The sequence below is a fragment of the Pelobates fuscus genome, chromosome 3 (assembly GCF_036172605.1).
Source record: "Pelobates fuscus isolate aPelFus1 chromosome 3, aPelFus1.pri, whole genome shotgun sequence".
NCBI lineage: Eukaryota > Metazoa > Chordata > Amphibia > Anura > Pelobatidae > Pelobates > Pelobates fuscus.
This window is the reverse complement of record NC_086319.1, coordinates 212679427-212702783: the sequence shown is the minus strand read 5'-3', so window position 1 is coordinate 212702783 and position 23357 is coordinate 212679427. Positions and strand designations below refer to the sequence as shown.

At 34.6% G+C, this 23357-nt stretch overlaps 2 protein-coding genes across 21 annotated transcripts in view; both read left to right on the top strand.

Moving 5' to 3' along the window:
• Nucleotides 1-23357, top strand: part of LOC134602746 (protocadherin gamma-A4-like) — a 347761-nt gene that overhangs the window by 137968 nt on the left and 186436 nt on the right. For 2 of the 20 annotated variants that reach the window (XM_063448013.1, XM_063448003.1), the window contains exon 1: nucleotides 7044-9580. The exons of 17 other annotated variants lie outside the window; for them this stretch is intronic. In XM_063448013.1, coding sequence (XP_063304083.1) covers nucleotides 7154-9580 — 2427 coding nt within the window. In that variant the 5' untranslated portion in view covers nucleotides 7044-7153. Of the gene's footprint in view, nucleotides 1-7043; nucleotides 9581-11975; nucleotides 14484-23357 lie in introns of those variants that run through there. One more of the 20 variants, XM_063448002.1, reaches the window with a different exon arrangement.
• Nucleotides 19308-21764, top strand: LOC134603689 (protocadherin gamma-B7-like). The gene has a single exon (XM_063449868.1). It carries the CDS (start codon nucleotides 19314-19316, stop codon nucleotides 21762-21764), a length of 2451 nt encoding a protein of 816 aa, XP_063305938.1. The 5' UTR covers nucleotides 19308-19313.

Here is a 23357-nt window from a genome sequence, read left to right as displayed (position 1 = left end):
ATTCAAAATTAGCTTTGAATGCAAAGGGTAAGTTTGGCTGTCTAAAAAAACCTTCTTGATCGTGCAGTTCCACATTTATACCTCTGAGCGCCGCTGTTTGACCAATAAGGAGAAGAATACGAATCTGGAGATCCACTGATATTTCCATCACTAAAACACACTGCAGATCTGCAGGAAGAAACACAGCCACTTTTGGATTTTCACACAAACAGAGCACAGTATACTCTGCTTGTTATTCCACCCTAAAGAAGTAAATTCAGCACTGGACGATGTCCTCTTAACTGGATTACAAACAACTTTCCTTTAAAGCATATTTCCTTGAAGACAGCAAAGATGAAAACACATGAATCGCAGAAATATAGAATCCGATGGCAAGTAATGTTTTCCTTCTTATTTTCATGGCTTTTTCATTCAGTATCTGGTCAGCTTCATTATTCCATTGATGAAGAAATGAGAAAAGACTCTGTCATAGGAAATATTGCAAAAGACCTTGGATTAGATATAAAGCAGCTCTCATTTAGAAAATTTTGTATTGTTTCCCAAATTTCAGAGAAATATTTTTTTATCAACTTGCAAAATGGAAATTTATATGTTAGAGACAATATAAATAGAGAGTCTCTGTGTGGAAGAACACATCCCTGCATTCTAACCTTTGATGCAGTGGTAGAAAATCCTTTAAATGTTTTTCCTATTACTATTGAAATTCAGGATATTAATGATAATTCTCCAACATTTTTTCATGATACCATTTCTTTAGAAATGATAGAATTGACTTCACCAGGAACACATTTTATGTTGCAAAATGCAGAAGATCCAGACATTGGGATTAATTCTATACAGACATACAAGCTCAGTGATAATCAGCATTTTACACTGAGTGAAAAGACCAGCACTGATGGCAGCAAATTTCCAGAACTTGTCTTAGAGAAACCTTTAGATCGAGAGAGACAAAACATCCATGAATTAATTTTAACTGCAATGGATGGAGGCACTCCTGTTAGATCTGGAACTGCTTTGATCAAGATTATTATTACTGATGCCAATGATAATTTCCCTATATTTACTGAAGAAATCTATAAAATGAGTGTAAGTGAAAATACACCAATTAATTTTATACTGCTGCATGTAACTGCAACTGATCAAGATGAAGGTTCTAATGCACAGATCACATATTCCTTCAGAAAAACATCTGAAAATGTTATTTCTAGTACTGTGTTTTGTATTAATGCTACAAGTGGAGAAATTAAAACCAACAGAAAATTAGATTTTGAAGAAGTACAAACCTATGAAATGTCTATACAAGCAAAGGATGGTGGTGGGCTTGTAACCCATTCCAAGGTTTTAATAGAACTAATAGATGAAAATGACAATGCTCCAGAAATATATGTCACTTCATTAACTTCACCTATTCCTGAGGATTCCCCACCAGGCACAATGATTGCGTTGATTAAAGTTCATGATAAAGATTCAGGAGAAAATGGAGAAGTTGACTGTCAAATCATAGATAAACTTCCTTTTCAGTTGGTATTGTCATCGAGTAAATATTACAAAATTGTTACAACAAAAGCCATGGACAGAGAGAAAGAATCATGTTATAATATCACTGTCCAAGCATCTGATTGGGGATCTCCTCCCCTTTCTACTACAAGAACTATCAGGTTGGATATATCAGATATTAATGACAATCCTCCAGTATTTACAAAATCTACTTATGTTGCATATGTACCAGAAAACAATTTACCAGGGGCCTCAATTTACAGTATACATGCCTTGGATTTTGACATTGGAGACAATGCCAAGATTATTTATTCAATATCCAGCACATACACTGAAGATATCCCAGTATCGTCTTATCTTTCCATCAATATAGAGACTGGAGTTCTCTATGCTCAGCGATCATTTGATTATGAGCAACACAAGGAGTTTCAACTCCAAGTAACGTCTAAAGACAATGGATCTCCATCTCTGAGCAGTAATACAACATTAATTATTCATATAGTCGATCAAAATGATAATTCACCAAGAATTTTATACCCATCAACAGAAAATGATGGTTCAACTATGTTTGAGATTGTACCATTTTCATCTGAAGAAAGTTCTTTAATAACTAAGGTGGTTGCAGTTGATGCTGACTCAGGGCATAATGCATGGCTCTCTTACCATTTTTTACAAGTTTCAGAACCATCATCCTTCACCATAAGTCCGCACACAGGGGAAATCAGAACATCACGTGTCTTTGAACAGAAGGATATTTTAAAATATAAGATGGTGGTTTTTGTAAAAGACAATGGAGTCCCCTCTCTGTCTGCAACAGCAACCTTAAGTTTTATTATTGCAGATTCTTTCCAACAAGTGGCTCCCAAATTCACTAATGAACGTAATGATGAAAACTCTACACCTAACTTACAAATGTATTTAGTAATTGCTTTAGCCCTGATTTCATTTTTATTTATTTTAAGTGTTATGTTAGTTAGCATTTCCAAATGTAAACAAGCAACATCCTCTCCAACCTTTGGATCTTTCAGTACCAATCTTTATTCTCAAGTGGATCCTAGAATGCTTTCCCAATATAACAATGAAACATTACCTCTGCCATACTCATACAATGTGTGTGTGGCTCTGGATTCAAGTGAAAATGACTTTACTTTCATGAAACCAAAGCAAGATGTCCCCATAGACAATCTTATTGATGCCGATGATTCAGGACTTGGAAATGATAGCCATACAGAACCTTTGCCTTCTAGTAACCTTGTAAAGGTGAGTGATAATTCTAAGTGCTGAAACTGTAGAGTTTGTAGCATTTGTAGAAAATACATAAGTGTTTCTTAAACTTTTGCTCTTGTTCTTCACTATAGATTTCTGAAGGATCTACTAAGTAATTGCTATATACATAAATCAATAAATAGTGCATGGTTATACAATCAGCAATCATAACCTATAACTTTCAGAGATGAAAGTATAATGGCACTTAATAGATACTTAAACAACAGTGAGGAAAAAAAAGTACAGCAAAAAACACCAATATACATTCCCTAAAAACACTCAACTCTAAAGAGTAAATAAATAAAGTTGTATGTGCATAGCAGTGAAATACCTGTTAATATTAAATACTCTCCCAACATATTATTATGTTTGTAAAAGAAAAACAAATATATTTAATGTAGTAATTTGAGAAAGCAAAAGAATATTCCTATATAAATTGCACACTCACAATATAAAGAACAGATATACCCTGCGATCTGTATCCCAACAAAAGGGGGTGTTCAGAGAAATTAGGGAAGGAATGGCTGATGAGCAAAAAGTAACTATTTGTCACATAAAACCAGTTTATACTTATATTTAAAATTCCAAAATTAATCATTACCTTGCGTCTCCCCAAAGTACTTTATGTCTTTTGGGGGGACATGGTGCTGACGGATTTTCCCCACTAACAGCGCTAGCTGTATTTGGCATCATCTGATTGAGGCCAGATGCATTATATTTTGTTGCATATTCAATACATTATAATGTTGATGGTCATCTGGTCAGGACTCCTAATGCCCGGTACAGTGAATTAAATAAAAAGCTTTATATTGTGGATGAATCAATAATTTCTGATGACAACAGCACTTTAAATAGATAGCAGATACAAGATATACTAGATAAATCTTCAGGTACTTGGTTATAGATTACCATTTTAATTTCACCTGTCAATATTGTTTATTTATTTAGCCTAAGGAACTATAGGATTTATTTGTTAAACTTCGAATCGTAGAACATAATAGACAAACAGAAAAAATATCCAATTCATCTCTTTTTCCAACTCTGTAATTTAAAAAAAAAAAAAAATATTAATTATTTTTTTTTGTTTCCAACCATTTCCAGTTCGTTGAATAAATTGATATGTTTTAGTTTCCAGCACATACCATTCAGGTACTATTGCTAATATATTTTTGTGTTTAGATTATATTTTTTTGTCTTACACAAATAATTTTGTGTTCAGGGACCTTGTCAATAACCATTAATATAGTGCATATACAAAGACATGTTTTGTATACATTTGCTAGAAATTTAAAGTGTTCTAAATTAATGGTTTAAGCAGCACTTCATAAAAATATCAAAAGACAAAATACATTGTGGAGGTGCTATCTATGTATAACTTTAAAAAGAGTCAATATTATCCATACTTGCCAGGTAAATCGATGGAAATCTGTTTCCCTTGAGAGACTGCCATGTTAAACACATACTGGAATCTGATAGTTAGACCCAAATTGTAGGGTGATAGGCAGGCAAATTAAATAAAACAATAATTACATTATTAAAAAATATATATTATTTATAGATTGTTATTGTTAAAGTGACCTGCATCAATTTGAGACTACGGTCTTTTTCAAATGCTTTAGCTGTGAACGTGTTAGTTGCCTTACTTTTCAGGATGCCCAAAGGCAGGCAAATATGATTATGCCTTTCACACCCAGTCCCTCTGCTGCATTTATGAGATCTGCTCTGTGACCCACAACAAAAACCAGTTGAGAGAAATTTCAGCCACTTTGTTCCTGTATAAACTTCAGATTTTCAGCAGATGACAGAGTTATGATTATGCACAAAGATTTCACATGTAATATATTAGCTTTTTAAATACATTTTCTACATAATACAAAAATAAAGAGTTTATGGCCAGCACTAATCTGGGGGGTCCATCAATTAAATGTGCCAATTTATTTTCTCTTTTCTCTTATTTAAATCGTGTTCAGGTTCTCGTTATTTTACTTTCCTGTTTATTCTCACTGTTAGTAGATTACAGTAGAATATACAGGCAGCTTCATATATAGTTAGCAATATGCACATGGTCACTGTGGTAATACTAAAAACGTAAGAAAAAACATTTATGTCTGTTTTATTTGCATATATCACTTTAAAGTGTAATTTTGAAATTTATAAAGCTTCTTTGTTTAAATAGTTATTTAGATGTTTCCCATGCTAATAAATACTATTTATTTGTCTTGGATTTAATCATGATTTTCCACTTCCTGTGCATATTATAGAATTTATTTTATACACATATCATTGTCATCTAAAGTTGGATAGTTAAGGAGGTAGTTAATATATGTATTATTCAAAGTGACACAAATATGTTGGGCTTGTTGGGCTTATTCATTGGGAAAGACTGCCAGAGTTTGACTTGAAATTTAACATGGAAGGCACTTTACACTATAATTAAGATTATATACTTTAGCTTTTAATTTTTCAACATATCAACTTGGTTCATTTGGAGATCCACAATGATATCACATATGAAGGTGATTAAATATTTAAATATCACTCACAATTCAATATTTTGGCAATTATCATCAACAGGTTGTCATTCGTTAAAGTGGCTTTCAGTAACGCAAGTAACGGCTGTTGCCAAAGTACACAATGTCACTGCAAACATTGCTGTTATAAACTACAATAGATGCTGATTATAGCTGCTTAGGACATATTTTCCTATCTTATCACTACATTTTTGTAGCTGCTACTGCTAACCCTCAAAATGTAAGAGCTGCCTATGTCTGATGTTAAAACACAAAACATAAGTAAACAACTGCTAACTCCCTATTCATCCAATAGATAGAGAAGCATGTCTCTTTTTTAATACATATTATCAGAAAAAAAATCAATACATTTGTTTTCTAAACTTGGGGTCTAAACTTGAGGTAATAATCGCTACCTCATCTTTCAATCTGTATGCAGAAGGATGAAGGATTATTATATTTGGGTATACAAGACGCCCAGTTTCCAGGGCTCATAATCAGCCCCCTTATTGGTTAACCAGTATAGAAAAGATAATAAAAGAGTTAGTTTGAAGTTTGTCATGCTGTTTCAGTAATTTATTCTCAGATGTGATTTTTAAATTTCGCAATGGTAAATGCTATGTGGGGGTTGCTGTAAGGTGCAGTACATGTTAATAATGAGTACACTTAAACACAATAGTTAAGGGTAAAACCCAGCCACTAATTTCTACCAAATACTTTCCATAACATTTGCTTGAAGCGAAAATGTCTCTTCTGTAGAAATTACATCATTGGTTCAAATATTAAAACCAACCCTTAACTTTTGTTAACCTTGTACATGTAATTCTTAATTATTATGTTATTATTTATATAGCGCCAACAAATTCCGCAGCGCTTTACAATGGGTGGACAAACAGACATGTAGTTGTAACCAAACAAGTTGGACACACAGGAACAGAGGGGTTAAGGGCCCTGCTCAATGAGCTTACATGCTAGACTGAGTGGGGTAAAGTGACACAAAAGGTAAGGATAGTATTAGACTAATGACAGTTGCAAGAGGAATCAGTCAAGAGCTATTCACAGTTTAATTTATACGCTTTTATGAAGAATTAGGATTTAATGATTTTTTGAAGGAGTGGAGACTGGGTGAGCAACTAACGGAGGAGGGAAGTGAGTTCCACAGGAACGGTGCAGCCCTCGAGAAACCTTGATAGGCGAGCATCAGAAGTGAGAGTTTAATGGTATTTAGTGGTAGTTATGTGCTTCCAAGCTCTTTGCATTGTTTCATCAATGTGATTTTGTGTGCTACATTGTTGATTTTCAAGTATATCAATTACATTTATAATAAGAAAAAAGGATTTATAATGAAGAAAAACAGTACATGGCATTAACATATGTATAAATGGGAAAATGTTTATGTTTTTTCTAAATCAGGAGCTAGGATTAAATCACTCTAGTCAAACGTTGGTAAAACTTGTGAGTAAGGTTCATTTAATTTTTTTATTTTATGACTAAATTGAGGTTTTAATTATACATATTAAACAAAGCATATGTATATTTGATGTTCTGCTTAGCATTTTATTTGAAGCAAGATACAACATTTTACATTGCTAACATTTAAAAAATTAACTCTGGCTACATAGAAACTTCACAGTAATGCAGTTCCACATTTATACCTCTGAGCGCCGCTATTTGACCAATAAGGCAAAGAATACAGAGCTGGAGATCCACTGATCTTTACATCAGTAACACACACTGCAGATCTGCAAGAAGAAACACAGCCATTTTTGGATTCTCTCACAAACAGGGCTCAGAATTTAAGTGAGTTCCACAGTAGCTGTTGTCCTCTCAGTTGGATTACAAATAACTTCCCATACAAATATCACTTGAAGATATTAAGTATGAAAACCCTGGATACACAGAAAAACAAAGGAATCAAATGGCAAGTAATATTTTCCTTCTTATTTTCATGGCTTTGTCATTCAGTATCTGCCCAGCTTCATTATTCCATTGCTGAAGAAATGAAAAAAGACTCTGTTATAGGAAATATTGCAAAAGACCTTGATTTAGATATTAAGCAGCTCTCACTTAGGAAATTTCGTATTGTTTCCCATGTTTCTGAGAAATATTTTTTAGTAAATTTGCAAAATGGGAATGTATATGTTAAAAACAGAATTGATAGAGAGATGCTGTGTGGAAGAGCAGCTCAATGCATCCTAACATTTGATGCAGTGATAGAAAATCCTTTAATTCTATTTGCAGTAAGCATTGAAATTCAGGATATAAATGATAACTCCCCAATATTTTTTCATGATAACATTTCTTTAGAAATTGTGGAATTTACATTACCAGGGACTCATTTTATTTTACGAAATGCAGAAGATCCAGATATTGGCATCAATTCTGTACAAACTTACAAGCTCAGTGATAATCAGCATTTTACACTGAGTGAAAAGACCAGCACTGATGGCAGTAAATTTCTAGAACTTGTTTTAGAGAAACCTTTGGATCGGGAAACACAAAAATATCATGAATTAATTTTAACTGCACTGGATGGAGGAAATCCTATTAGATCTGGGACTACTCTAATAAAAATTGGTATTATTGATGCCAATGACAATTTTCCTAAATTTACTGAAGAAGTCTATAAAGTGAGTGTAAGTGAAAATACTCCAATTAACTCTACATTGCTTTATGTTACTGCAGTTGACCAAGATGAAGGTTCTAATGCACAAATCTTCTATTCCTTTATACAATCATCTGAAAATATAAATCTATCTGACATGTTTAGAATTAATTTTGCAAATGGAGAAATCAAATCTAATAGGAAATTGGATTTTGAAGCAGGACAACATTATGAAATGTCTATACAAGCTAAGGATGGCGGTGGGCTTGTGGCCCATTCCAAGGTCTTAGTAGAAATAATGGATGAAAATGATAATGCTCCAGAGATATCCATTACCTCATTAAACTCACCTATCCCTGAGGATTCCCCACCTGGGACACTGATTGTCTTGATTAAAGTTCATGATCAAGACTCAGGGTTAAATGGAGAAGTTGATTGTCATATCATTGAGAAAATTCCTTTTCAGTTAATAGTGTCTTCTACTAAATATTATAAAGTTGTTACAACAAAATCTATGGACAGGGAAAAAGAATCATGTTATAATATCACAGTTCAAGCATCTGATAGAGGATCTCCTCCACTTTCCACTACAAGATCTATCAGGCTGGATATATCAGATATTAATGACAATCCTCCAGTATTTACAAAGTCTACTTATATTGCACATATACCAGAAAACAATTTGCCAGGATCCTCTATTTACAGTATAAATGCTTTGGATTTTGACATTGGAGACAATGCCAACATTATTTATTCAATTTCAAGCACAAACATAGAAGATATCCCAGTATCATCTTATCTTTCCATTAATATAAAGACTGGAGTTCTCTATGCTCAGCGATCATTTGATTATGAGCAACAAAAGGAGTTTCAAATACAAGTAATTGCTAAAGACAATGGATCCCCATCTCTGAGTAGTAATACAACATTAATTATTCATATAGTCGATCAGAATGATAATTCACCAAAGATCTTGTATCCATCACCAGAAAGTGATGGTTCTGCTTTGTTTGAGATGGTTCCCTTTGCCTCCAAAGAAGGTTCTGTAATAACTAAGGTAGTTGCCGTGGATGCTGACTCAGGACATAATGCTTGGCTCTCTTACCATTTCATGCAAGTGTCAGAACAATCTCCCTTCAGCATTAGTCAGCATACGGGAGAAATAAGGACATCACGTGTCTTTGAACAGAAAGATGTTTTGAAATATAAGATGGTAGTTATGGTAAAAGACAATGGAGCACCCTCTTTGTCAGCAACAGTGACACTAAGTATTATTATTACAGATTCTTTCCAACAAGTGGCTCCTAAATTTACTAATCAACTCAACGATGAAGATTCTCCACCTAACGTACAAATGTATTTAGTAATTGCTTTAGCACTGATTTCATTTCTATTCATTTTAAGTGTTACGTTAGTTATCATATCCAAATATAAACAAGCAAAATCCTCTCCAACCTTTGGATCTTTCAGCACCAATCTTTATTCTCAAGTGGATCCCAGATATCTTTCCCAATATAACAATGGAACTTTACCTCTTCCATATTCATACAATGTGTGTGTGGCTTTGGATTCAAGTGAAAGTGACTTTACGTTTATAAAACCAAAGCAAGATGTCCCCACAGACAATCTTATTGATGCTGATGACTCAGGATCAGGAAAGGAAAACTTGACAGAACCATTACCTTTTAATAGTCTTGAGAAGGTGAGTGATATTCTTATGAAGTAAAACAGTAGAGATTGATATGTATTATGGTTCATATGGTTCATATGGTTCAACTTGTTGTGTCTGTACTTTATATGATATTCATAAATAAAGATATGAATTCAGGGAAAAAAACATAAGGTAGTCAGGCATGGCAAAAAAACTGCACTGCAGTAATGGATTTTAAAAAGAATGCTAGGGACACATCGTACAAGAAGTCAAGAAGGACCTGACAGTTTATGAGCCAATTTCATTAGCTTTCAGCATTTCACTAGAATAGAGGAAGAACATACTTGTTTCAATACCTGGTGATTTTGGTGGACACGTCAATTAAACTGGAAATATTTTAAGAAAGCAAATAAATGAGTTCAGTTCTTTGGCCTAAATTTGCAGTTCTCTTGTCAGAACTATTGAAGTAAATAAGTATTTGGTACACTAGTGTATGCCAGAATATTGCGAATATTCCTTGGTCCCCTACTGTTCTCAATCTATACTGCCTCCCTTGATATACTCATTAGCTCCTTTGGCTTCCAATATCATTTCTATGCAGATGACACGCAAATCTACCTGTCCTCTCCTGATCTCTCCCCATCCCTCTTGACTAGTGTCTCTTACTGCCTCTCTGCTGTTTCTAACTGGGTGGCTGCCCACTTCCTTAAACTAAACTGAAATTCTGGTCTTTCCTCCCTCAAGTGTTGTTACTCCTGTGTCTGTCTCCCTCCAAGTCAACGGTGCTACCATCAGCTCCACCATGCAGGCTTGCTGCCTAGGTGTTCTCTTTGACTCCGACCTCTCCTTCAAGCCTCATGTTCAATCTATCGTCAAATCCTGTCCGCCCCTACTTATCGCCATATGCAACTAAGGTGTTGGTCCATTCCACTGTCCTTTCTCGCCTTGACTACTGTAATCCGCTTCTCAGTGGTCTTACGTGCTCCCAGCTTGCGCCATTACAGTCCATAATGAATGCGGCAGCGAGGCTCATCTTCCTGTCCGCCCACACCTCCCATGCCTCACCCTTCTGTCAGTCCCTACATTGGCTTCCTATAAAATATAGAGCTCAATTTAAAATTCTGGTTCTTGCTTTCAAATCGCTACATAATGCTCCTCCCACCGATCTATCCTCCCTTGTACACAAGTATGTCCCATCTAGGCCCTCCTCGTGTATAGCTTGAGGACATCCAGCATCGTTTAGATGACCAAAAGTTGTCTAAGAAGCTGGAAGTCCCTCTAGTGGATGTTCGGTATACAGCCACTAGAGGAAGACTTAACCCTGCAAGGTAATTATTGCACTTTGTAAAAACTGCAATCTTCAATGTGCTGAAGTGGTCTGGTTGCCTGCAGTGTCCCCTAAAGCACTTAAACAGTGTCTCAGTGTCAAACTGTTGTGTTTTCAATCACTACTATTAGGATGGAGTGAAATATAGGGTTATCATATATAAGAAATCACTATGCATATAGTCCTTACCAGCTACACGTCTCTATGCTTAATGCACTATGTGGATTAAACCATGGGATCTGAAACAAATGTTCCTTTGTAACATCATGTTGGTTTTCGAGAATCTAAAGATGCAAATTCTTGCAATGTAAGTCTAAGAACATAAAAATATTAAATGTTACTTATTTTGTCATTAACAACGAAATATGAAAGAGAAATCATCTTTACTAATTCTGCACTGTACCCAATTTGTAACTTTGCAAAGAATAAAAATGGCAAATGTCCCTCTATCCTATTTGATCCAGGTTTAGATGTGTTGGGCTTGAGGATGTACTTAATAAAAACCTATGTGATTGTTATACTTCAACTAGTTTATTACTAAAATGTTTAAATGTGCATATGTAATAGTGGCTAGCAAAAATTAACTCTAATCCAGGCATCTCAAACTTTGCCCCTCCAGATGGTATTAAACTACAACTCCCATGAATCTCTTATCATATATTGCATTCAAATCATTCTGAGAGTTATAGACCATAAATATCTGAAAAAGTCAGAGTCTGAGATCTTTGCTCTAATAAGACTTATTAGAATTGTTAGGTTGGCTATTTTATTTCCCTTTTATGATGAAAACGAGAGTCTAATTATATATGAGAAGCATCCCATTACAATGTTTGATATTATATATAGAAAATATTACTTAACATTTCATTTAACTAAGCAACATCTACATTGCATTGATATCATATGTTAAAAAATAAGTTTGGTTGCAAAGAAAAGCATTCTCAGTCATGCAATTCCACATTTATACCTCTGAGCGCCGCTGTTTGACCAATAAGGAGAAGAATACAGAGCTGGAGATCCACTGATATTTCCATCACTAGCACACACTGCAGATCTGCAAGAAGGAATACAGCCATTTTTGGATTCTCTCACAAACAGAGCAAGAAAATCTGATTATATTCTTCTGAAGAGGTGGATACAGCACTGATTTGGAATACAAGTAACTTACAATAAAGGAATATTACTTTCAAGATAGCAGAGATGAAAACACAAGATTCACAAAATAACAAAGGAATCAGATGGCAAGTAATATTCTCCTTCTTATTTTCATGGCTTTGTCATTCAGTCTCTGCTCAGCTTCATTATTCCATTGATGAAGAAATTCGAAAAGGCTCTGTTATAGCTAATATTGCAAAAGACCTTGGATTAGATATTAAGCAGCTCTCATTTAGAAAACTTCGTATTGTTTCTCATATTTCTGAGAAATATTTTTTAGTAAATTTAGAAGATGGAAATGTATATGTTAAAGACAGGATAGATAGGGAGTCACTGTGTGGGGCAGCAGCTCCCTGTTTACTAACCTTTGATGCAGTGGTTGAAAATCCTTTAAATGTGTTTCCTATAACAATTGAAATTCAGGATATTAATGATAATTCTCCAATATTTTTTCATGAAACTATTTCTTTTGAAATTCTTGAAACTAGTTCACCAGGAACACATTTTATTTTACAAAATGCGGAAGATCCAGACATTGGGATTAATTCTGTACAAACATACAAACTCAGTGATAATCAGCATTTTACACTAAGTGAAAAAAACAGCACTGATGGCAGTGTGTCTCCAGAACTTGTCTTAGAGAATTCTTTAGATCGGGAGGCCAAAAACCTTCATGAATTAATTCTAACAGCATTAGACGGAGGGAACCCAGTAAGATCTAGCAGTGTTCTCATAAAGATTATAATTGCTGATGTTAATGATAACTTCCCTATATTTAGTCAAGAAGTCTATAAAGTCAGCATAAGCGAAAATACTCCAGTTAATTTTTTGCTGCTTCATGTTACTGCAACTGATCAAGATGAAGGCTCTAATGCTCATATCACATATTCTTTTAGAAAAACATCTGGAAATGCACTTTCTACTGCTATGTTTAGCATTAACTCTACAAATGGAGAAATAAAAACAAATAGAACATTAGATTTTGAAGCAGTAAGAAATTATGAAATGTCTATACAAGCAAAAGATGGTGGTGGACTTGTGGCCCACTCCAAGGTATTAGTGGAAATAATAGATGAAAATGACAATGCTCCAGAAATATCCATCACCTCATTAATGTCACCTATCCCTGAGGATTCAACGCCAGGAACACTGATTGCGTTGATTAAAATTCATGATCAAGACTCTGGCATAAATGGAGAATTTGACTGTCAAACAATTGAGAAAATTCCTTTTCAGTTAATTTTATCATCTAGTAAATATTACAAAATTGTTACAACAAATTCCATGGACAGAGAGAAAGATTCATATTATAATATCACAGTAAAAGCATCTGATAGGGGAACTCCTTCACTTTCTACTACAAAAACTGTAAGGTTAGATATATCAGATATTAATGACAATCCCCCAGTATTTGAGAAATCTACTTATGTTGTAAATGTACCAGAAAACAACGTACCAGGAGCATCAGTTTACAGAATGCATGCTTTGGATTTTGACACTGGAGACAATGCCAAGATTATTTATTCAATTTCTAGTACACACGCAGAAGATATCCCAGTATCCTCTTATCTTTCCATTAATATAGAGACTGGAGTTCTCTACGCTCAGCGATCATTTGATTATGAGTTTCACAAAGAGCTTCACATTTTAGTAACTGCTAAAGACAATGGATCCCCATCTCTGAGTAGTAATACAACATTAATTATTCACATAATGGATCAGAATGATAATCCACCTAGAATTTTGTACCCATCAACAGAAAACGATGGTTCTGCTATGTATGAGATAGTTCCACTTTCATCTACAGAAGATTCTTTAATAACTAAAGTGGTTGCAGTGGATGCTGACTCAGGACATAATGCTTGGCTCTCTTATCATTTCATCCAAACATCAGAACCCTCTCCCTTCAGCCTTAGTCAACACACAGGAGAAATAAGGACATCACGTGTTTTTGAACAAAGAGATATTTTGAAATATAAGTTGGTGGTTTTGGTGAAAGACAATGGAGTCCCCTCTCTGTCAGCAACAGTAACCTTAAGTGTTATTATTGCAGACTCTTTCCAACAAGTGGCTCCCAAATTTACAAATCAACTCAGTGATGAAGATTCTCCACCTAACGTGCAAATGTATTTAGTAATTGCTTTAGCACTGATTTCATTTTTATTTATTTTAAGTGTTATGTTAGTTATCATATCCAAATGGAAACAAGCAAAATCCTCTCCAACCCTTGGATCTCTCAGTACCAATCTTTATTCTCAAGTAGATCCCAGATATCTTTCCCAATATAACAATGGAACTTTACCTCTGCCATACTCATACAATGTGTGTGTGGCTCTGGATTCAAGTGAGAGTGACTTTACTTTTATAAAACCAAAACAGGATGTCCCCACAGACACTCTTATTGATGCTGATGACTCTGGCCTTGGAAATGAAAACTTGACAGAACCATTGCCTTCTAATAGTCTTGTAAAGGTGAGAGCTAATTCTGAAAAATGACATGGTATAGTTTGGTAGAGTTTAGTATTTAATATGTTTCAGGGAAATATCACACAAACATACTGGTAATGCACAAATTGGGAATTTTTGATGTGGATATACCAGATGTCTTACTTGTAGTTGTCATTGTCATGGAAGTCTGGAATTTGTACCTTTAGTTGGGGATGTCCAATATGCAATATAGCCCACAGGATCATTTGTACCACCTCTTTTTTGGTTTATTTATTGACATGTTTCTGTGGGTTGCAGTGTGTTATCCTGACCTCTAGGATTCATAAGTTCAGATTCAGAGAGCACCGTTTAGCAATCATGCACAATATTAAAAAAAAATCTCTGGTTGCATGTCACTTCAAGTTTGGCACATAAATGTGATTCATCCTATCTTTTAGTCATGGGTATTGAGTGGATTCCCCCGAAAATTATTTAGATAAAATGGAAAGATTTATGATAATTACAGAGGCCTATTGGATTCTGAAATTGAATACACTAAGCCCCCATGGCTTGAATAAAGAAATATATATTTTACATATTTGAATATTTAATACCTTATATTTCTGTCTTTGTATTATAAGATTTCTCACATTTTAGGCAAGTCAGGCTAGTAAATAAAAAAATTTGCATTGCTTTCCATTTTTTATTTGTATTTTTAATTCCACCTATGTATTGACATAATGTGAAGAACACATCTATAAAATATAAATAAATATCCTTTGCACTTTTTATTTCTTTCCCTTCTTTGTTTGTAGGAAGAGGGTATGTAAGGTGGATGATAGCAATGCACACCCATGTCTTGACAAAGACTCTTGAAAGATTAAACACGTAGACTATGGGTGTTTGCAGTAAAAAACCTTGTTTAATTTGGGCATGTTTCTTTATCTTTGGCGGGTCTCTGCAGAATCAAACGAAAGACACTATGTAGAACTCTTTTCCATAGTCCTTGTTACTGGAGTTTCTTTCTTTGAATTTGTTTTGCAGCCAGTTGGAGGATGTGTTGTTTTATCACACACGGTTGGGCCCCTCCATCTTCAGGCTCCTTCATCTTTTAAAAGTTGCCTAATGCCATCACCCACAAGGGATCTCTTTGGGTCTCAAGATCTGTTAAATTGAGCTGTCTGACAGACTGTACTTCATATTTACTGTGCAATAGAAACTGTTTGCGCTGGTTAGGCAATCTGGCTTTGATATTCAGATTTTTCACAGTAATGATTTACTGATTTACAGTATTTTTTATTTAAAAGTTCTGCGATTCATTTGTTTATATTATGTCATACTGTTTTACTAGCGGCTTCTTCACATGGTTATATTGTGTCTTTTCTATTTACCCATCTGTATATTGTGTATTCAGCTGATACTAGATTTGCACTATTTATGTGTTTTTTAGTCAATGTATTGTATATGATAATTGCCCTAATTACATACTTTTTGATAGGAGTGATGCTGGACTAATAAATACACTCCCTATATTTTCTATTTTTATTTATTCAATTGTAGAATTACAGTTTTCTATTTTCAGTCACTCTTATTGAGGTTGCTGCGTCCTTAGTTAGTAAAAGAGTGTTTGGTATCCACATATCTATTTGTTTTAAATCAATTTTGATTACAAAAAAATAAATCTGCTAGAAGCATGTGATACAAGTAGGCAATTTTTTCTGTGAACAGATAATTTTGAATGAACAGAAGCCCACTCTCTGTGTGATGTGCAATTCAACCCCTCACCAAATTAATTTTATAATGCATTTTTTAAATTAACTAATTCATTTTATTTTCTTAAGTTACTGAACATATTATGGGATTCATTCAAAACCAGGTATTGTGTAAAAGATCATAGTGCAACATAAAATAAGTTTATGCTCGCCATGAGGCAACATTTTATAGTATAACATTTTTTTCTTTTGACACCCACCTGGAAGATGTACAGGGTCTGTTAATATTTAGTCACTGTGTGACTTACAATAATAAGTCTGTGTTTTAAAGAGTAAAGTAATTTGGAGCCAACTTTAAAATAAACTTTATAGTTATCCATTAATGTTAAAAGAATACGCTGTCACATGTATCAACTATAAAGATCACCGTCACATGTATCATTTATAAAAAGCAAATTCCGTTCTCCCAATGTGATAGATCTAAGCTGGAGGCCCTAATGATAAGGGAGCTGTGGGGATGCTCTAACCTAGTAGAGTAGCAATGGATCTGCCTAGCGAGAGCCAAGAGGCTTAAATATGGTAGAAGGCTGGCAAGATTGAGATTAAGGCAGTTAAGATTTGCCATTCTAACTTTGCATCCACTAATCTATCCATGTATTACCTTTTGAATTATGTGGTGGAGTAAGTTGGAACAATGTAGTGCAGCAGTCCAAAATGTATGGAAGTTTAGTGAGGGACACTATTTTAAAACCGCACAACATCTTAGTCAAAACATTTTAAAACTCTTCCATCTGTACAGATCTGACCAAATATGTAAAATAATTATTGTGGCTAAAATGTTCACATTCTTATAGAAATGAATATCAGGATAAGGAATATAATCATGCCTCCAATCAAAGGAAAAAAAACAGATTTTAAAATATCTTTTAATGCCTATGTTTTACGTATGTGTTTTTATGTGATTTATTTTGTGATAAGAGATTGCGCCATATTCAGGTAGTGCCTTTTAAAGGCTTGGGATGGAGTTAAGAGGCAATGTAACCATTACGATAATATCCTGGTCTTTCAGATGTGGAAAACACATTTGTTTACTATCCAATAATGCCCTAATTGCAGCTGCTAAGAGTTCCAAACCAAACATGACCAGCATTAGACACGCCTACCTTGTGCTTTTTAAAATTGAGAATGATCATGAAAATAATCCATTGTAACTGCACAGGCCCATGAGACAGTAATTAAAGCAATAATGACCTTAATGAACAGTGGACGTAATCCATACCTTTTCAGATTCCGGGACATGAATTTAATGAACAGTGGAGGTAGTCTACATCATTCCAGATTCTGGGACATGAAGCTGCAATAAAGGCAATCAAGGACATGAGAGGGCACTAGACTTTACCCTATTTTTGCAAAACACCAAAATAAAATGTTGGAGGGACAATATTGGTTGTGAATAACAGTTACATTTTTACCATTTTAATGTTGTGTTTATACACACTGCTTAAGTATAATAGGATAGATTTGTGCATGCCATGAAAATTCAAACACATTTTGTTGATGTGGCAGTTCTGCGCAAACCGAATATCACCCAAATTTCTGCAAACTACTCAGGTTTCAGACAAAATGATTCAGGCGAAGGGCGCAACTATGCGCCTATCAGTGTACTGCCAAATATATTAAAATATATATATTAGTTCTATATTTACTGAATTTTACCATTTTACCAAACAGATTTTTGTTTGTGTGTTTACGTACTTTTGAGCATTCTGTTGTGAATTTTAAGCTTTGGTCCAGCTGATTCTCAGTTTGTTTCTCTACTTGATTTGGTAGCTGTCCCCAAAAAATTAGTTGTGATTGTTTTGGTGCCATGGGCAGTACACAAAATCACAAACAACTGAACTGGTGCATCCATTATCTGTTAATGGACTCTAGAATGACAAAACATCATGGAAGCTGTAGTTTTAAAACATCTGTGAATCTACCTTTTGGGCACCCCGATGTCAGACAATCTTTGCAACTCATTTACATATCTGCAACCTTTTTATCTTTTGACTTTTCAACCATAGTGCCTGCTTTGCTACTGACCTGTTTGGCAGGTCTGTTTTCTATTCCAATATACATATACATGCCAAAATATTTTTACTTAATAATATAAATATAACTATAGATTGAGTGTAATTGTTTACTGACTAAGAAACAAACTTAAAGTTGGCTTGCTTTCCACAGTTTAATGTATGTTCCCTCCGCCTTTTATCACTTTTATTAGATGTGTTGGGATTGGAAACATGCATAAAAGAACCATTTGTATAGGATTTTATATATAAACTTTCTATTGACAACTTCTCAAGTCTATGTCATAGGAAGACCCACAAAGGCATTACATGTGAACTTAAAGAGAAGTTAACAAAACAGTCAAATATCAATACATAAATCAGTATCTAGATACAAAGTAAAAAAAAATGTTATGTTATCTAGAGACAGAACTGTTATGTCTTCATGTTTGTTTAGTGGTCTATAGTTTCTTCTGTGTTTGTCATATTTCTTCAATTAAGTTTATAGTTTGTGATGCATTACCGATTTACAAGTATATCAATATTGACATTACTAAAGAATAAGCATTTATAATAGAAAACAATGTAAACCGAGATTAATACATCTTTTAATAAAAATGTTCTATATTCCTCTAGACAAAGGTGTAAGATTAGTTTGTTATAGTTAGACATTTGTGAAAACTATGAAGCACACTTTTTAGTATATTTTCTATTATGATTAAAGAAGGACATTCCATTACACATGTGATGGTCTAGATAAAAAAAAAAAAACAGTAATTGCACTTCTTTTAAAACGAGCATAGATTGCATTATATTGATAAAATATACAAAAAAATAAGTTTTAAGATACACAGAAAAAATCTCATGTAATTCCACATTTATACCTCTGAGCGCCGCTGTTTGACCAATAAGGAGAAGAATACAGAGTTGGAGATCCACTGATATTTCCATCACTAACACACACTGCAGATCTGCAAGAAGAAACACAGCCATTTTTGGATTCTCTCACAAACAGAGCACAGAAAATCTGGTTATATTCTTCCAAGGAAGTGGATTCAGCACTGATTTGGATTACAGATAACAATAAAGGAATCACTTTGAAAAAAACAGAGATGAAAACACAAGATTCATGGAAAAACAAAGGAATCAGATGGCAAGTAATATTTTCCTTCTTATTTTCATGGCTTTGTCATTCAGTATCTGCCCAGCTTCATTATTCCATTGATGAAGAAATGAGAAAAGACTCTGTTATAACTAATATTGCAAAAGACCTTGGATTAGATATTAAGCAGCTCTCATTTAGAAAATTTTGTATTGTTTCTCATATTTCTGAGAAATATTTTTTAGTAAATTTACAAAATGGGAATTTATGCATTAAAAACAGAATTGATAGAGAGTCACTGTGTGGTAGAGCAGCTCCCTGCTTACTAAGGTTTGATGCAGTGGTTGAAAATCCTTTAAAGGTTGTTCCTGTCACCATTGAAATTCAGGATATTAATGATAATTATCCAAAATTTTATCGTGAAACTATTGCTTTAGAAATTATTGAATTGACCTCAACAGGAACACATTTTATTTTACAAAATGCTGACGATCCAGATATTGGGATAAATTCTATCCAGACATACAAGCTCAGTGATAATCAGCATTTTACACTGAGTGAAAAGACCAGCACTGATGGCAGCAAAACTCCAGAACTTGTTTTAGAGAAAAATTTAGATCGGGAGGCACAAAGTATTCATGAATTAATTCTAACAGCACTGGATGGAGGAAATCCTATTAAATCTGGAACTGCTCTCATCAAGCTTATAATTATTGACGGCAATGATAATTTTCCAATATTTACCCAGGAAATATATAAAGTAAGCATAAATGAAAATGCTCCAATCAACACTACACTGCTCCATGTTACTGCAACTGATCAAGATGAAGGTCCTAATGCACATCTCACATATTCCTTTAGAAAAACATCTGACAATGACATTTCTACTGCTATGTTTAATATTAATGCTACAAGTGGAGAAATAAAAACAAGCAGAAAATTGGACTTTGAAGATGTACAAAATTATGAACTATCTATACAAGCTAAGGATGGTGGTGGGCTTGTGGCCCATTCTAAGGTCTTAATAGAAATTATAGATGAAAATGATAATGCCCCAGAGATATCCATTTCCTCATTATCTTCTTCTATATCTGAGGATTCCCCACCAGGAGCACTTATAGCACTCATTATAGTCCATGATAAAGATTCAGGAGAAAATGGAGAAGTTGAATGCTTTATCACTGAGAAACTTCCTTTTCAGTTAATATTGTCATCTACCAAATATTACAAAATTGTTACAACTAAAGCTATGGACAGAGAGAAAGAATCATTTTATAATATCACAGTACAGGCTTCTGATAGGGGATCTCCTCCACTTTCCACTACAAGAACAATCAGATTGGATATATCAGACATTAATGACAATCCTCCAGTATTTACAAAGTCTACTTATGTTGCATATGTACCAGAAAACAATTTACCAGGAACCTCTATTTACAGTATACATGCCCTAGATTTTGACATTGAAGAGAATGCCAAAATTATTTATTCAATTTCAAGCACAAATACAGAAGATATCCCAGTGTCCTCTTATCTATCCATTAATATAGAGACTGGAATTCTCTATGCTCAGCGATCATTTGATTATGAGCAGCACAAGGAGTTTCAAATCCAATTAACTGCTAAAGACAATGGATCCCCATCTCTGAGTAGTAATACAACATTAGTTATTCACATCATAGATCAAAATGACAATTCACCTAGAATTTTGTACCCATCAACAGAAAATGATGGCACTGCTTTGTTTGAGTTGGTTCCCTTTTCCTCTATGGAAGGTTCTTTAATAACTAAGGTGGTTGCAGTGGATGCTGACTCAGGACATAATTCTTGGCTCTCTTATCATTTCATGCAAGTATCAGAACCTTCTCCCTTCAGTATTAACCAGCACACTGGAGAAATAAGGACATCACGTGTCTTTGAACAGAAAGATGTTTTTAAATATAAGCTGGTAGTTATGGTGAAAGACAATGGAGTCCCCTCACTGACAGCAACAGCAACTCTAAGTTTTATAATTGCAGATTCTTTCCTACAAGTGGCTCCCAAATTTACTAGTAAATTCAATGAAGAAGACTCTCCACCTAATTTACAAATGTATTTAGTAATTGCTTTAGCACTGATTTCATTTTTATTTATTATAACTATTATGTTGCTTATAATATCCAAATGTAAGCAATCAAAATCCCCTCCAGCCTTTGGATCTTTCAGTACCAATCTTTATTCTCAAGTGGACCCTAGAATGCTTTCTCAGTATAACAATGGAACTTTGCCTTATCCATATCCATATAATGTGTGTGTGGCTTGGGATTCAAGTGAAAGTGAATTTACTTTTACAAAACCAAAGCAGGATGTCCCTACAGATAACCTTATTGACGCTGATGACTCTGGACTAGGAAATGAAAAATTGACCGAGCCATTACCTTCTAATAGTCTTGAGAAGGTGAGTGATTATTATTGGACCTAATGCAATAGAGATTGATATTATACCTATAAGAATTTCTCAACCTGTTGTTTATATTCTACATATAATATTTCTAATATATTCAGATAACTTAAATACATAAGGTAAGGAAATGACAAATCTACATGATTAGTGCCCATGGAAAATGTATAGATTGTTAAGATCAGAGGCAGGAAACCTTTGACACTTAAGATCTTATGAACTACATCTCCTGTGATGCTTTGCCAGCATTATGACTAAGATCGTAAAAGGGAGACATAGTCCATAACATGTGGATTGACAAAGGTTGCCAATACCCTGGTCGAGATCATAGTTCTAACGATTGGTAAGGAATCTGCATTTAGTAATATCTTGTAGAGTAAGAATGGATCTGCCTAGTAAAAGCCAAGAGGCTTCAATATGGCAAAAGGTTGGCAAGATTGTGGCTATACTATTAACTTTCTTATATAAACAAATATCAAGATAAGGGTTATAATTATGCGTTGAATCAAAGTATTAAACATATTTTGAAAGATCTTTTCCAAAAAGGATATTAATGCTTAAATTTTGAGTTGTAAGGTGATTTATTTTGTGATAAGATATTGCGCCATATTCAGGTAGTGCCTTGTAAAGACTTTGGATGGAGTTGAGAATCAATGTAACCATTACAATAATATCCTGGTCTCCTAGATGTGGCAATCACATTCCTTTACTATCCATCAATGCTCTAATTACAGCTGTTAAGGGTTCCAAAGCAAAGGTGTATAACATGACACGCTTACCTTGTGCTATTTAAAATTGGGAATAATCATGAAAATCTCTAAGCTTGAAATGCTTTTCATTTGTTTTAAATATGTTTATTGGTTTCATAACATATTCCAGTGCAAACATGTTATTGTTAAAGCGGGTTAGTGCCTGCGCAGAGGCCTGGTTATCACTGCATGAATGGATATACTAATTGTTGCCTGCGCAGAGGCTCATCAATCATATCAATTGTTTTACAACATTTAAGATAATGACATATTCAGGTGTGCTTTTTGTCATCCTTCTTGCCATGACATTGTTCCCTCTGTAGGTTGAAAATAACGCGAGTGACCTGTATAGCTGTTGCGGTTAATCAGTGTCGGCCTAATGCATTGCACAGACTCAACCTGTGTTTTTATTCTGGAGCAACAACGAGCAGCGTACAGTGCATTTATATTTTAGGTTGCTGTGGCCTGTTGTATAGCGTGTTAAACTAACATAACAATAAAGAGCCAGCATCAGGTGATCAAAAATGGGTAGAAACTTAGTATACATAAACAGATTAAAATAGAAAAGAATCGTGGGGGCGGAGCTTGACTCCAAGCGGACCAGATGTACCTGCTAAGAGCTCCTGCGTCTGGGGCCAAGATTCTGCCCGACCACTTGGTGACACTGGCTGCAAAAAGTAATCAACCTGACCGGAGGACACCACTGGACCCGGGGATACCCGACTCGAGGTTCCCCAAGCTTGTGCTGTCCAAATCGAGGCTTGCGGCCTAAACCAGTGGGAGCCGCGGAGAGACGGCCGCTCTCCCAGTTCTCTGGGTAGCGGAGGGACGCTCACACATCGCTAGCCCCCCCCCCTTGGGACCG